Raw genomic sequence first — 15142 nt, forward strand, 5'->3', positions numbered from 1 at the left:
ACCCTGGCAGTGGGCTTTGCACACTCGGGGCAGGATTGGGCCCGCGGAATCTGGAGTGGGGATGAAAACGCACGAGGAGGACAGCAGCCGCTGGGGCTGGTGTTTGATTATTCTGGTTTGTTACGTGCGCCGCGGTGCCACCTGGCAGCCCCAGATGCAGACCGGGACCCCGCTGTGCCAAGTGCTGGACCAACACGGAACAACGAGCCGGTCCCGGCCCTACAGAGCTTGTGAGCTGAGTGAAGTGTTGGCTGGGTGCTGCTCCATTCTCCCAGCCAGGAGGGGTGATGAGGTCACAAGATAGTACCGTGGGGTGGGGGGAGGGTCCAGGAAGAGGGGGAAGGATGTTCTTGTGGTTAAGCCAGTGGACTGGCATTTTGAAGACCCGCGACCCACTCCAAGAGCTGCTACAAATGTGTGCGACCTTGGACTAGTCCCGGTGCCTCAGTTTCTTTTCTGTCAAATGGGGCAGACGCTAATACTTGCCGACCCAGCAGGCGCTCTGGGAGGCGAATGTTTGTGAGGGAGGGTGCAGGGCGCCACAGAGACTCAGGGCCCCAGCCCAGCAGATCCACGCTGTTTTACCTCAGCTCTGACTCTGGCCCTCACCTCTTGGGGGGCGGAGAGCAGGGATCTTTCTGTCTGATGTGGAATGAGCGCCAGACCCAGACACCCAGCCCTCTGACGCTCTTTGGACAGGGTGCTCTTTGGAGCAGGCCCCTCCCCAGACCCCCCCGCACAGACAGCCCCAGAAAGCCCCCCAAGTCATGCATCAGAGGGGAAATGAGCAGGTTTCCGGTGAACCGCTGCGGGGTGGGGGGCGATCTGGTCCCAGAGCCAGGTACTAATGGTCGCTGGCCCCCGGCCTGCGAATGCTTTGGGCGTTGGCGAGCCAAGGGGAGTCTATGGATGTGCATTATTCATACAGACACGTCCATTGACAGCCAGCTCGGGTGCCTTTAAGAATAGACCCAACCCCAGCTAATCAGGTGCCCCCAGTACACCCGCCTTCTGCCTCTCATCAGCTTGACGTCAGGAGCTGTCCATAGGCCTTGGTGCTGGAACAAAATGGCTGGCTGCTAGCGACCAGAGTGAGGGGCAGCCCACACAGAGGCAGATGGAGCAGTATGCAATTTTCTAGCAAGCACACACCCTTTCCCAAGCAGGCACCCAGCTAACAGCTCACTCGGAAGTCCCCTGGAGCCGCTGTGGTAGCAGACAAGAGGACGTAACATGTCTTTGCTCTGCGTTGGAGGTAAGGAAAGGACCAGCCGGGGGTATATATTTATATATCTGTGCACACCGATTTGATGGCTCTGTGCAATCCATACTGCCAGGCTTCTTAACAGCTGGGAGTAGAACTGTCTGTGTTGCAACCCAGTGACTCCGTGTCTATCTGAGCCCAGCTGAGGTCTGCGGGAACAGAGCATTAGAAACAGACACGAACAGAGGGAATTTGTCTGGGGGGGGGTGTGAAATGGGACTATTTAATAAATGATCCACTCTGGCAGCTGAAAGACAATCTCCTTCTCTCCCACCTTCAGCACATGGCTAATTTGTGGACGTGCATGTGCCTGTCTTTAGGATGCCTTTGTGATAATGGAGGAAGTCTGTGGCAATCGGGGCAAGACCCGCAAATATGTTTGTGCATTGAATGGCCCCTATCTGCCCCCCTGTAGTGACAGATCTGTGGGTTTGTTTGGAAGCGATTATTGCGGGTGGGTTGGGTTGGTATTTATTCCACGCTAGAGTCTAACTGTTGGGATTTAAAGAGGGCAGTTGAATGTGGGTTAATCCGAGAGCTGCTTTCTCTGCAATGATGCTTAATCCTGTGCAGAGCATTTGCACTGCTCATTTAGACCAGAATTGATTTTCACTTTTTTTTTTTGGCTAGCTATTTTTGTAGCGAGGCGTGATTTGCACCTTTGCTTGAATGCACTGGCTTTTCTCTCTCTCTCTCCTTTTGAACGGAGATTAATTCCAAGCCCATCTTTCCAAGGCAGTTTTATTCATTTTGAAGTCAGCGAGTTGAGGGGTGACATTTGGAAAGATTGCTTCGTTTATACTTGGCATTCTACAGCTAATCTGGGGGGGGAGGGAGAGAGATTGTGGGGTTTTTCCATGTACAGCCATTTCCTGTTAAACGTGTCGGTATTCTTGTTCTGATCCATTCCCAAAGAATTAGCAATGTCGTCATAAGGGGCTGGTTGGGGCTGAACTCTGAAGGATGTGCAGCGTGGAATTTAGGAGCTTTTTGGTGATTTTGAGAAGCACAGGCAGTGGAGGGAGGGGGCTGCCTGGTAGCACCGTGCCTCGCATATGCTAATCCTGCTTCGAAAGCACTCGGTGGAAGACCCTCCAGGATTTAGAGGGGGGGGTTATTTGGCAAAGCGAGGCTGTTTGCGGGGAGCAGTGATCCCCCAATGTGCTGGCTGAATATCCCGCTGCGTGGAGCCCTTCTGAAACCCTGAGCAGTGTACGAGCCTTCTCCATTCACAAAACCCAGCCCAGGCTGGCACACCCATCCAGCATTTTTAGACCGTCTTTGCATATTTGGCAAGTGCGCTGAAAGAAATTGCATATGGGGGGGGAGGGGGCGACACAAATGACGCCCTCTTACCAGGGCTTGTCCCAGCAGACCTTTCAGGAGGCGATCGGCTTTTAATTAAAAGCCCCGTGTCTGCCTTTGGAGGAAACCCGCAGACGTGTTAAGGAATAAAGCACCCCCTTTGCCCACCGTGCCAGCCAGAAAGAGGCAGGGCCAGCCCACCCGGTCCAATTACACCGCTCTATTTATGTGTTCCATTGATCAGTCCCCCGAGCCTCGGGCATCAAATCTAGGCGTGCAAATTAATAAAGAGCCTGCCATAAATGATCGGGGAAATAGCCTTTTGCTGCCTTGCGGCGCCCTGTGGATTGATGAGGGGGCGGGGTGTGCCGGGAAGGGGGTTGATTGTTATTATTAAAGGCTTCTCCTATAAATCACGGAGCAGATTGGTCGGTGTGCTCCAGCGACAGGCTTCGGTTGCTAACAGTTTATGAATGAATTCACTACGGAAGGATGGCGTCCTGTGGTTTGCTGGTGGTGCAGCCTTTGATTTTTGGCAGGCTCTGAGTGCCTTCCCTCTATGGCACGCATGTCCCGCCTTGGGCCCCGGCCTGCCGGGGATATTGGCGGGCGGCTCCACCGTGAAGCCTGGAGCATGGGTGTGTATCTGGCGCGGTTCACAGCCTGGCTGCAGCCCCTCTTCCTGCTCCCCCATGTCTCGTTGAGAGGCTGGCTGCACTTTGCCCTGCACCTCCTGGATTAGCGTCAGGGGGACTGGAACGGGGAGGTCGTGGGGTCCTAGCCCATCCACTTTTCACCAGGACCCCGGCCCCCTGCCCCCCATCCCGGGGAACCATGGAGCCTCCACCCGCCTGGGGTGGGGGGTCCCAAAAGCAGCCCCCGCTCTGCGTCCCCACTCCCAGCCCCCCCACCCAGGGCAGTTGGAGGGTCGGCGGCTCCCCACAGCTGCCCGCGCTGCTCATAGCCCAGTGTCAGCTCTTCGGCCCTCAAGACCCCACCCCCCGGCCAGGCCAGAAGCCGAAGCCAGGTCCAGGTAAGCGCTGGTGGGCAGCTGTGGGAAGCCACAGACCCTCCACCTGCCCTGGGCGGGGACCCTGGGGTCCTCTGCTCAGCTCCGGCTTGGCCAGGGAAAAGCAGTGGGGTGGGGCCATGGAGAGGGCGGGGACTCGTGCCTCCCCCCACACTTTTAGGAAGAATCCGTCACCCCTATTAGCATACACCCCGCCGGTGGCCCCACAAAGTCATGAGGTCGCCTTGTCAACCTCCTCCTGGCACTGGCCAAGACAGACACCCCTCCCTCCAGGAAGAGGAAGCTGGATGGGGGGTGTGGCTCTGTGACTGCGGCGCCTGTTCCCAGCCCCTCGTCCGATCACGCCTCCAAGCTGGATTCCTCTGGGTGGTGTCCACCGACTCCTCAGACACCCGTGAGTGCTGGGGGGCGCTGTGCGGGGTTCTCTGGGCTCAGTGATTCCTCCCCCGCGGGTTGAGAGGGGGACCCACCTGTCCCCCTCCCTGCAATAGCTATTCAGCAGGCATGGCTGCCCGTTGCACCTGGCTCTCGGTTTCTCCCTGCCTTTCCCTTCCTTTCCATGCAGTTTGCAAGTTCGTTAAAGGAGCATAAGTCTGGAAGCTTCCGAAATCAAGCCCAACCTTTGCTAAAATACTCGCCTCTGCCCCTGGCATTTTAATTTCACTGATCAGGGAAAAGTAGGGCAAACAATCTGACGGCACATGTTTATTTTTATGCATTGGGCTGGAGGATTTAAGTAACAGTGCACGAGCCACACCCCCGCCTGCTTTTCTGACTAAGACCGACAACTCTGAACATCTTTCTTTAACGAGCACAGCTTCCAGGGGGCAGTCAAATCGGCGCGGGCACCATAGCTCCAAGTTCGATTCTTTGAATGCACAAGTTTCATTAACACGGGGCTCAGCAGGTTCACCTCACTGTTTTTTTCTGGGCAGGCTTCCGGGTGGAAAAGTATCAAGGCCAGATTCCCAGCTGGGTTCAATCGATGGTGTTCCAGTGGCGCTATCTCCCTGACGCCAGCTGAGAATCTGGCCCCAAATCTTTAAACGGCTTCCGAGGCACTTGCTGCAACTTTGGGAAGTAACATCACTACAGTCCTCCCATGTTTTGAGTCTATTTTTGCTTCCTTGTCTGATAGATTCAGTTCACTCTTGCCCACGCCTCCCCGCATTGAGTTAAATCTTCTCCTCGAATCTGGACAGGAGCCCTACACAGATTCCCCCAGAAATCCCAGCAGAGGACTATATTCTGCTTGCCATTGTGGGTCCTGCAATGAAATACAGCACAATATATCATAGAACAGTTTTAGAGACTGCCTCTAATAGCCAGGGCTGCAAACTGCAAACAGGGGTGTAGGGTGACCTCTGTGAATGCAGGAGACACAAAAAACCCAGGCCAGCCATGATCAGTGATCTAGTCTGAAGAGCATAAGAACGGCCATACTGGGTCAGCCCAATGGGCCAGCTAGCCCAGTATCCTATCCTCCGAAGGTGGCCAGTGCCAGGTGCTTCAGAGGGAATGAACAGAACAGGGCAATTATCAACTGATTCATCCCATCATCCAGTCCCAGCTTCTGACTGTCAGAGGTTCAGGGACATCCAGAGCCTGGGATTGCATCCCTGGCCATCTTGGCTAACAGCCATTGATGGACCCCTCCTCCATGAATTGAGCTAATTCTTTTTTGAATCCAGTTATTCTTTTGGCCTTCACAACATCCCCTGGCAATGAGTTCCACAGGTTGACTGTGCATTGTGTGAAAAAGTACTTCATTATGTTAAACCTACTGTCTATTAATTTCATTGGGTGACCCCTGCTTCCTGGTTTTTGTGTTTATGTGAAGGGGTAAATATCACTTCTCTATTTATTTTCTCCACACCAGTCATGATTTTATAGACCTCTGTCACATCCCCTCTCAGTCGTCTCTTTTCTAAGCTGACCAGTCCCAGTCTTCTAACCTTTCCTCATGTGGAAGCTGTTCCATTCCCTAATCATTTTTGTTGTCCTTCTCTGTACTAATATCTCTTTTGAGATGGGGTGACCAGCACTGCACTCAGGATTCAAGGTCTGAGCACAGCATGGATTTATCTAGAGGCATTATGGTATTTTCAATCTTAGTAGCTGTCCCTTTCCTAATGGTTCCCAACATTCTGTTCGCTTTTTTGACTGCCGCTGCACATTGAGTGGATGTTTTCAGAGAACTATCCACAAAGACTCCAACTCTCCACAATGACTCTCTCTTGAGCGGTAACAGCTAATTTAGACCCCATCCTGTTATATGTATAGTTGGGATTATGTTTTCCAATGGGCATTACTTTGCATTTATCAACATTGAATTTCGTCTGCCATTTTCTTGCCCAGTCACCCAGTTTTGGAAGATCGGCCCTTCCTTTCCACTGCTCTTTAAATCGAGGAAGAGAGATCCTCAACTGGTATAAATTGGCACGGTCGCATTGCCTTCGGTGAACCTGTCAGTCCACACCACGGAGCATCTGGCCCATGGTATCTGAAATAAATAGAATTGTAAGAAATCCCTCTTTCACCCAGGTTGGCCTGATTCTGTTTCCTTTCCTTCCCACTGGAGGAGGGCCCATGTGCCACTCACATTCTCCAAACGGGACTTGGCTGGCGCATGTAACGCCGACAGACGGGATCAAACCTGGGACCACTAGAGCTTAGTGCATGAGCTTCTATCGCATGAGCTAAAAACCGTATGCCTGTTAGCTAATGCTGGAGAGCAGACTCATTTTATCTCTCTCTTTCTCAGTGGTCTCGGTGCCCCTAGATGGGACAGAACCCCACCCCCAGGAGGTGTGTTGGTTACACACACACAGCCTGTGTGGGGCCTCTGCACATGAATGAATTCCACCCCCTTTCCTTGGTGAGTCCCTTAGACAATGGATTCTTACCCACCCAGCTGCACAATGCAATGTCTATTTGCTCCTTCAATCTGACGTACCCACCCATCAATGGGGCCCCTGGTATGGGCCACGATGCAGGATTGGGGGCCTCGGCCTCCTCCTGGAACGGGGCTGTTAATTGCCAGCCTGACACAATGACAGCTCCTGGGAATATATTTAGCACCAGCACGACGTTGGAGTCATTTCTTTGTGGATTCTAACTTCCAGGAGTCCTATAAATAGGAACTTGGGCGGTGGTGTTTTCTTGACGTGATTAAAGCGCCTTCCTGAAGTGTCTGTAATATTAGGACGCCGCAAGATGTTTGTTCAAAGCCCTTGTTTTGAAAGGCTTAAAACAACTTCAAGTGGGTCAATTAAACATCCAGATTTAGCGTCGCAGCAGGGTTTTGGGTGGGGGGGGGGGTCTGAAGCGGCTGTTCTCCCCGGGTGGGTTAAAAGACTCCCTTGGCCAGCCCTTTGCAAAACGCAATTAAAAACCAACCAACCCGTTCCAAGCAGGTGGCTTTGGAGTGGAAGGCTGGGTGGGGGTTTGTGGCACGTCATGGTCATAGGGACCGGCAGAAGAGGAGAAGGAAGGTTCCGAACCCAGCTCCCTCCAGCATCTCTGGGTCTGGCCTGGGGCCGTGCTCTCGGCAGGACGCTCAGCCCAGCTCTGCCTTGTGTTGCTAGTTACGCCTGCCCCAAACTCTCCCCATTCGCATTTGGCAGCATTTTACCCGCTTTGCTCTGTGCCCTAGTTACCAAGCGCTGCCCGGCAGGGGAGAACTGGCTTACGATTCCCAGTATCAATAGCACAAATTCGGGGAGCTAATTCCGCAGCTGATGCATAACTCACGGCCTTTGCCTGACACCGGCTGAGGAGGTAGCTGCTCACACACGCCCACACACCGGCCTACATCTATAACGACTTGCTCAGTCTGAAGCAGAGACAAATCCCCGGGGCCCTTCCATGGGGCCTGGGTCTGCTCTCACAGTGGGTTTAAACGTAAGAACATAAGGACGGCCAGACTGAGTCAGTTGACCGGGGGCCCCCAGCCCAAGCTGCCAGCTGGGCCCTGCCCTTGTGATCTGAGCGGGGCGGTCAGGCTGTAGCGTGACTTGTCTCTGCTAGAGGCAGTCAGGACGGAGGTGCGTTGTTGGGGAAGTATGGAGGGGACCATCCACTGCCCACGCTGGAGAGGGTCTCTCATTGCCACTGTGGTTAATATAGAAACTTTCACCACCATCCCATTGACTCAAAGGGTGGAGTCCAACCTGCACTTCATCAGACTTCAAGAGCAGAACCACGGCCCGATGTACACCAGGTGATGCCCCTGCCAGACAAAGCTGATCAGGACTATGGGTCTCACCTTCCCCAGTGGTTCTGCAGGGCGGGGCAGGGAGGGAGGGGTGGGTGCAGAAGGAGGTGGAGGTGCAGAGACGGGGGCAGGAGCAAACCAGCAATCAGCAGAGGAAATCCAGTCAATTGCATCGTCTTCTAGCATCCGTCTCCACATGGACCCCCACCCCCACCCCCCAGCGAGCCCGGGTCCCAGCTCTCAGCACAGGTGGGGTGATTCTAGAGCCAGTGACTTCTCCGGCGGGGGGAGGGGATGAAGCTGGGCCTGACCTCTTTTCAGGTTAGCTATTTATTAGCATCTGCACAACTTATTGCTCCGTTTGCTTCCGTTCTGCTCCAGCAGGGACACACGGCTCCTCTCCCATCACTGGCGCTGGGCTGGTTTCTCTCGCGGTTGCCTTCTCCCTGCATTGATTTCGCTTTTGGAAAAAATGATTTTCCCTCCTTTGAATAGTATAATTACCGGGCCCCTCCCCTCCCCTCTGCGCTGCAGCTTGTCCCGCTGGGCGTTGAGGGAAGCACAGAGAGAGACAAATGCTCCGGTCTGACACCGCCGCTCAGAGGAAGGGAGCTGGGCTTGCATGGGCAGGAGTGTCTGGTCCACGTGCTCTTTGGGTGGTTGGGAAGAGATCCCAGGCTGGGAGCTCCCGGAGAATCGGGAATGCACAATGCTCGCTTGTACCTCTGAACCCCCTGGCTGGCGCAGGTGCACACCCTGAAATTGACTCTGTGGAGCAAGTCCCATACTGCGGCTCCAGAGCGGAGGGGCCTTTGTTCAAGTCCTCGACTTCCTCCAGAACGAGCCATCAGAGCCGGGTTTGCCAACAGGAAATGAACCGGCCACATAATCAGAAGGAACAAGCCAGGGCTGAAAGTCGGCAGGAGAGTTCTAGCATGGCTGTATGGCCGGGGGTCGATTCCCATTTCTACCGCCCATGTTCGTAGATGGGACAGGGGCTGCCTCTTTGTACAGCCTCCGGCACAGGGGGTGGGGGAGGGCTCAGGCAGGAATGCCGCCAACTTTTTTGCCGCCCTAGGCGGCGGAAGGTCCCGCCCCCGAAATACCGCCCCCGACAGAGGTGGCGGAAGGTCCCGCCCCCGAAATACTGCCCCCGACAGAGGTGGCAGAAAGTCCCGCCCCCGAAATACCGACGATGACCAGGGCAGCCGAACATCCGGCCGCCGCGGTCGCCGCCCCCCAAATGTTAGCGCCCTAGGCAACCGCCTAGGGCGCCTAATGGGTTGTGCCGGCCCTGGGCTCAGTACCAATCATTAACAGCACAGACTAGCTGGACCCCTCTCATTTATGCGCAGGGCCTTGTCTATCACCCTGTCAGTGTAAGGGGACTGTAAAGGGGGCAGGAATGGCCCCCAATGAACACTTCTCCCCCCCCCCCAAGCAAGCCCTGCTCCCAGCCCTTTGCGTAAGGAGCAAGATCTGGGGCATGGCCACAGCACACTGCACCACGACCGTTCACTGCCCCCCAGGGCACCATACGGAGGCAGAGCGTAGATTAGAGCAGCCCCGAGGCTGTTCTAACTTACTCCAGAATGCAGGGAGTGCCGAGGAAGCTTAAAGCCCCTCCGTCCATATCTGCCTCTGCAGCAGGGTCAGGGTAACTGGGAGTCAGACCTGTTGTCTGCCTGCGGGCATGTCATGCCCCTGCTCTGTGCCTCAGTTTCCCCATCTGTAAAATGGAGATACTCTTCCTCTCCTGGGGAGAGGATGAGCTAATGTCAGCAAAGCTCTGTGTAACTGCTAAGTATCATTACATGGCTGAGGGGAAGGGCTGCCTTTCAGCAGCAAGCAAATCGTCGCGCTGTAGGAATGAAATTTGCATTTGGAGCGGGTTAATTTTGTGCCCCAACTCTTCGGAGGTGAGGAGGCTCTGGCTCCAGGCCCCCTTCTCCCAGAACAGCGGTAATGACGCGTTGTAAAGGACAGAGAGAGGCTCCACACCTGGTAGTGCTGGGTGCTGCCCAGCCCAAGTGAGAGACAAGCCCTGCCCCAGAGAGCTTCCCGCCTAAAGAGACAACGGGCAAACGGGCACAGAGAGGGGCAGGGACTTGCCCCAGGTCACTCAGCAGGGGAGCGGCGTCCCACCCACTAGACCACACGTAACCCAAAGCTGCTCTCACACGTTGTGGCCACTGTACACCAGGCCTTTGGGCTCCTGCCGCAGAAATCCACCCGCCCGGACGCCTTGCACTTACCCCCACCGATGGGCCGTAAACCCAACCACATAGGAACCATCTCCCCGCTGGCCTGCTGTTGCAGCCATGTGTCCCTCCCCAGGGCGTCCATGCTCCTGTCCAGCCATTGGCAGCGGGCTAGGCTAATGGTGCAGGCTTCTCATCCGGCAACAACGGCTCGGATCAAAACGCAGCCCCCTTGGACTCTTCACCCGGCCACGGCTGGCTGCCTGCTACCAAAGGGTGGGGCCTGGGGCGGATCAGAGCCAGACAAGGCTGAGCGAAAGGACTCTCTTTGATTTATTTGCTCAAGATCTCGGGGTGACTCCCTGTGCTTGGTGCTCCGGTCAGCAGGCAGCTGAAGAGAGCTGGCATTGGGCACGGGCGCGCTGCCGTGTGCTTCTTCGCACAGCGGCTCATTAGACATCCCCTGCCGAGGGTCTCCCTCGGATGGTGGTTTTGGGGTACAGTGATAGCCAGATGCTCAGACAGCTGACGGCTGTCTCTGAATCTAGCTCCAAACAATGCCTATTGTAGTCAGCATGTTGCCCAGCCAGGGAGGCGGGTATCGGTCAGTGCCAATGGTAATGGAGCCAAGCACGGCCACTGCTGGGCTGGCCTCTTCCGTCCTCAGGCTCAAAGCCATCGGCACTGTGTGTCTCCACTAACGCCTGCTGCCAGGGTACTTGATCAGGTCCTGAGAGATTCAGCGGAGTTCCTCTTGGCTTGTATCTTCTGGAGTCCAGTTGTACTCGGAGGGAGACCCAGTTCGGTAACAGGGCTGGGAGAGGGAAGGGGAGACATTTTGGCTTGAACTTTGGCAGGTGGATAGATTCAGCGTGGAAAACAATTCCCCAGGCTAGGCAAGGGCATGCCTAAGCGCCTTGTTTTCGTCCTTCTCAGGGTACATTGCAGGCCTTGGGAACGCGGCCCACCTTGCGAGGGAGGAAGGAATTTATACCCACTTCACAGAGGTATTACATAGAGCAACGAGAAGCAAAATAACTCCCCTCTCGTCAGCCGGGACGACAGCTCCAGCATCCCGACTCCCACTCCCCCGTTCTAACCACTCATCTCCCATGTCTACAAATCCTGCATCTTGGCAGGGGTCAGACTAGATGCCCCTTGCGGTCCCTCCTAACCCTACGGTTCTCTGTCGGACTCCCAGTGCTCTCCTCTAACCATTAGCTCACACTTCCCTGTCACAAACCCTCTCACGTGGGGCTCCAGTGTCCGGCCCCGCCTGCGATTGGCCGGACCAGGGCACAGTGGGGGTGAAACACCCCCCTTCAGGTCTGGCCGTGTTCCGCACCATCAGACAACAGGGAGAGAATGGCCAAGTAAGGTATTGTTGGAATTGCTGGCTCAGCCACCTCTCCCGTCTGTCTAGCCACATGTGATGCCCCCAATACAACCGGCTGGAATGGTAGGACACTGCTCCCTGTGAGTCCGGTTCCCTTCTCAGCCACCCCCGGGGAGAGCGGGAAGAACCCCTCTGCTGTCCATGGAGTTAGGCAGGCAAAGAGAAAGGACAGTGCGCCCTGCTGTGCCTTGCTTAGGAGGCAGTGTTGTCTACTGGATAGATCACTGCACTGGGACTTGAGACGCCTGCGTTCTATGCCTGGCTCGGTCACTGACCTGGGGCAAGTCACGGCCCCTCTCTGTACCTCAGTTTCCCCATCTGCAAAATGGGGATAAAGACACTGATCCACTTTGAGGCCTACTGATCAGAGCTCGGTCTTATTATTATTGATTAACAGCCTTGTGACGGGGTGTACTTGCCCCGCACTGGAGATGAAAGGGTTAAGCCAGCACTCCTGGCAGCAGAAACCACACCCCCTGGCCCCTGCTGGGCATGCGCTTCCCTATAAAAGGGAGCAGCCCTGCGGCACTCTAGGCTGACCGCTGGAGAGGAAGGATGCACCTTGCAGACTCCAGCATGGGAGTAGCCAAAACTCCAGACCGTGGGAGCCAGTGGTGCCGAGACCCAGGCAGATGCCTGGATATCTGCAGACACCCAAGGGAGGTTGGAGCTGCTGGGAGCAGTGCCGGCTGAGGCGCTTGGAGAACCTGAAAATGTCCAGACCACAGCATCAGGAAATACAGTAGGAGGTAGCCCAGGGGAATTAGACAGTGGACCCGTTAAAGAACTGGATCTAGAGTTAGCGGGTTTCGGTTGGATCCCAGCTGACTCAATGGCACACGCACTCGCCTCTCCCAGGCCCTTGGCTGGGACCCCTGGAGAGGGAGGGCCTGGGTCCCCTGCCCCAGGTGGTGGCCCACTTCCCCAACTCTGATCGTTAGGCCGCATAGCACTGCTAAGGAGGGCAACCTTATTGACTCTGGCCAGTAGGCTGCCCAGCCATGTTGAGGAGGTCAGCCACACTGACTGTGGCCACTGGGCCATACAGCCTGCCTGAGAGGGTGTTTATATTGGCTCTGGCCATTGGGCTGTACTGCCCTGAGGCTAAGGCAAGCAGGCAGACTTAACCGCGGGGCTGCAACACTGGTGTCGCCGCCCCCCCCCAAAGGGGCATGGGGTGGACTTGCCCTGCGACAAGCCTGAACTTGCGAAATGAAAGCCGAGGCAGCACTGGGTCAGATCTCTGGTGCCCGGCTGGGGAGACAGTGCCCTGGGGAGGGAGGGGGTGATAAGGCAGCACACAAGGCCATGCCCATCCCCACTCTCCAGGGCCTGCACCACACTCGGCTTGTGAAGACAGCCACAGACATGCCCCGAGCGGAAGGCAGGCTTGCAATCCCCCTACTCATTAAATTCCTTTGTTGGGCACATATAGTACCCCCCCCCCCTGCCCTGGGCTCACCCCTGGCAGAGCTACTTACATCTGTGCAAAGCAGGCCTGACTCTCCCAAGCACTGGGCCTGGTGTGTGCTGAGCTGGAGGCCAAGAGCCAGCAGATGCCGTCATTCAGGATTCCCCTGCCTCCTGGGAGAATCCCAGCTAGTATACAGCTACTTAAGCTGCTGCTCCTCTACTGGTCCCACTTCCAGTGTACAGGGCGTGGCCTGGGGAAAGGGGCGTGGCTAGGGCTCCCAGCATCCATTTGGTCTCCAGTTGCTGGAACAGCGTCTGGGGATGGTTGTGAGGTGACTCAAAATAGAGCAGCCTTCAGGCTGCTCTACTCTGCACTGGAGACTGGCAGGTTGGGACCAGGGTGACACACAAGCTGTTTCTTGAGAAGTGCGCAGCACTTGCCGCTTTCTCTGTTCTCCGCTCGAGCTGCGGGTGCTCAGCAAGTCTGGAACCCCAGCCCCAGGAGAGCTCAGACTACGGCACCCAGAACCAATAGCCATCTTTGCAAATGCAGCTGCGTGAGTATATGCCTCAGTGTTTGGAAATTAACTGGGGGGAGTGGGGGGTGTCACAAACCTGTGCAATGGCTCAGTTCCTCCTACCAATATCCCGATGCCCCTCTTGCACTGAAAGACATGATCTCTGTATTGCAGGTGGGGAAACTGAGGCACAGCAAAATGACACATCTGTGGTCACTCAGAGATGGGAACAGAACCCAGGAGTTGCTGGCTCCTGCACTGCTGCTCACTCCCCCAGCTTGTGCCTTAGTCTAGTGTCAGCCCTGCCACCCTCAGCACTGGAGCCTCTGACCCCCTGGTGTGGGGAAGGTGAGAGGAGACGGGGCAACTGCATCAGGTCCCCTTTGTGCCATGGGCAGCTGGCTGGATCCCATGGGGCGCATCTGGGGCTGGGGGAGATATTCCTCATGGAGACCCACGGGGTGCATCTGGGGGAGCTGCACCTGGCCTTTAGCTCTCTCTGTACAATGGGTGACTGGAAACTTATGTAGGATGACAGACCAGCTGGTGGGGAGACACACTCGGGGCTGCTGGCTGCACCCCGGGGGTAGGCCCTCTTTTGGCCACTGCCATATGGAGACACTGAATGGTTGACCCACCAGGTGCTGCCAAATCCAAAGCTGGGAAACAAGGGAGGTTTTGCCCTTGTCCTCCAAGAGAACCCCTCTGCCTGGAGTGGGGGGAGCCGCTGAGCTCTCCCCAGCAGGCAGGTGGGCAGGAACCTTTAGTCTGACTGGCTCAGGAAATCCTGGAGAGCAAGGAACACAGATCCAGCGCGTAGGGCGGGGGTGCACCCGTGGCTCTGTATTTAATAGGGTGGTTGTTTGGGGGGGTGACTTTTTATTAATGGGCTGGAAGGAGAATGAAAGAAGGCCCTGAAATATCATGTGAACCATGGACATGGTGAGACGGGAGGTGACGCAGCTGAGATCTGAGCCATGTCCCTCCGGTCTGCTCAGCCCTGCTCTGACGCTGGTGGGCTGGGTCCCAGGCTGTGGGTTTTGAGCACCTCAGTATTTGTGGGCTGAGGCTGAGACACATGGGGCCTGTTTCTCTGAGGTGCAGAGCGCCCCCAGTGCTGACAGCCATGGGAGCTGCAGGTGCTCCGCACCTCTGAAAACCAACTCTCCAAAGAGCACCAAAGTAGGGGGGGGGCATTGCTAATGCAGGTCTCTGCGTGCCTCAGTTTCCCAGCTGTAATATGGCACTGGTGCTGTAACGGCGGTTTCCTCCCCCAGGTTGCTGAGGGACATGGTTTGAGCCTGGCTGAGGGAGACGGAAAGTGGCTTGGGGACAAGGGGGTGCCTGTCCTGAGGAGAATAGAGTTGCAGAGGGGGGCGCTGGCTGAATCAAGGAGTTGCTGGAGTTTTAAGACTTTCTCGGGGCACCCCATGACATTCTGGCTGCCCCATCTCCCCAGGGGTGTGGTGAGGGTTCAGTAGCCAGTGGTTTTTATGGAAACTAAGACTTTCCCCCCACTCACGTGCACGCTGGTCTCTGCCTGGTTGGACTGCAGGTGGGCTGCGTGGCAGGTTCGTAAGACTGCTCTCAGAAAGGGCTGATTCTGCGGAATTCCTGCCAACCCTTCCCTTTCCTTTACGGTGGCCTTGCAAGAACCCGACAACAGCCAGAAATTGCCACTGTCTCCACCCTGTTCATCACCACGCTTACGATTTCCTGGCAGCTGTAGGGATAAAGGCACAAGATCCATCCAGTGGCACTACTGGAGAATCTCTTAGCAGTCAAGTGCCCATGACACA

At 55.9% G+C, this 15142-nt stretch overlaps 1 protein-coding gene across 1 annotated transcript in view; it reads left to right on the forward strand.

Moving 5' to 3' along the window:
* The first annotated feature begins 1159 nt into the window (after positions 1 to 1159).
* The window catches only part of UNC13A (unc-13 homolog A), a 127614-nt gene continuing 113631 nt past the window's right edge, over positions 1160 to 15142 (forward strand). The window contains exon 1 of the mRNA XM_054013962.1: positions 1160 to 1255. Within this exon, the coding sequence (XP_053869937.1) occupies positions 1234 to 1255 (22 nt within the window). The 5' untranslated portion in view covers positions 1160 to 1233. The remainder of the gene's footprint in view (positions 1256 to 15142) is intronic.

The sequence above is a fragment of the Malaclemys terrapin genome, chromosome 24 (assembly GCF_027887155.1).
Source record: "Malaclemys terrapin pileata isolate rMalTer1 chromosome 24, rMalTer1.hap1, whole genome shotgun sequence".
In the NCBI taxonomy this organism is placed as follows: Eukaryota; Metazoa; Chordata; order Testudines; family Emydidae; genus Malaclemys; species Malaclemys terrapin.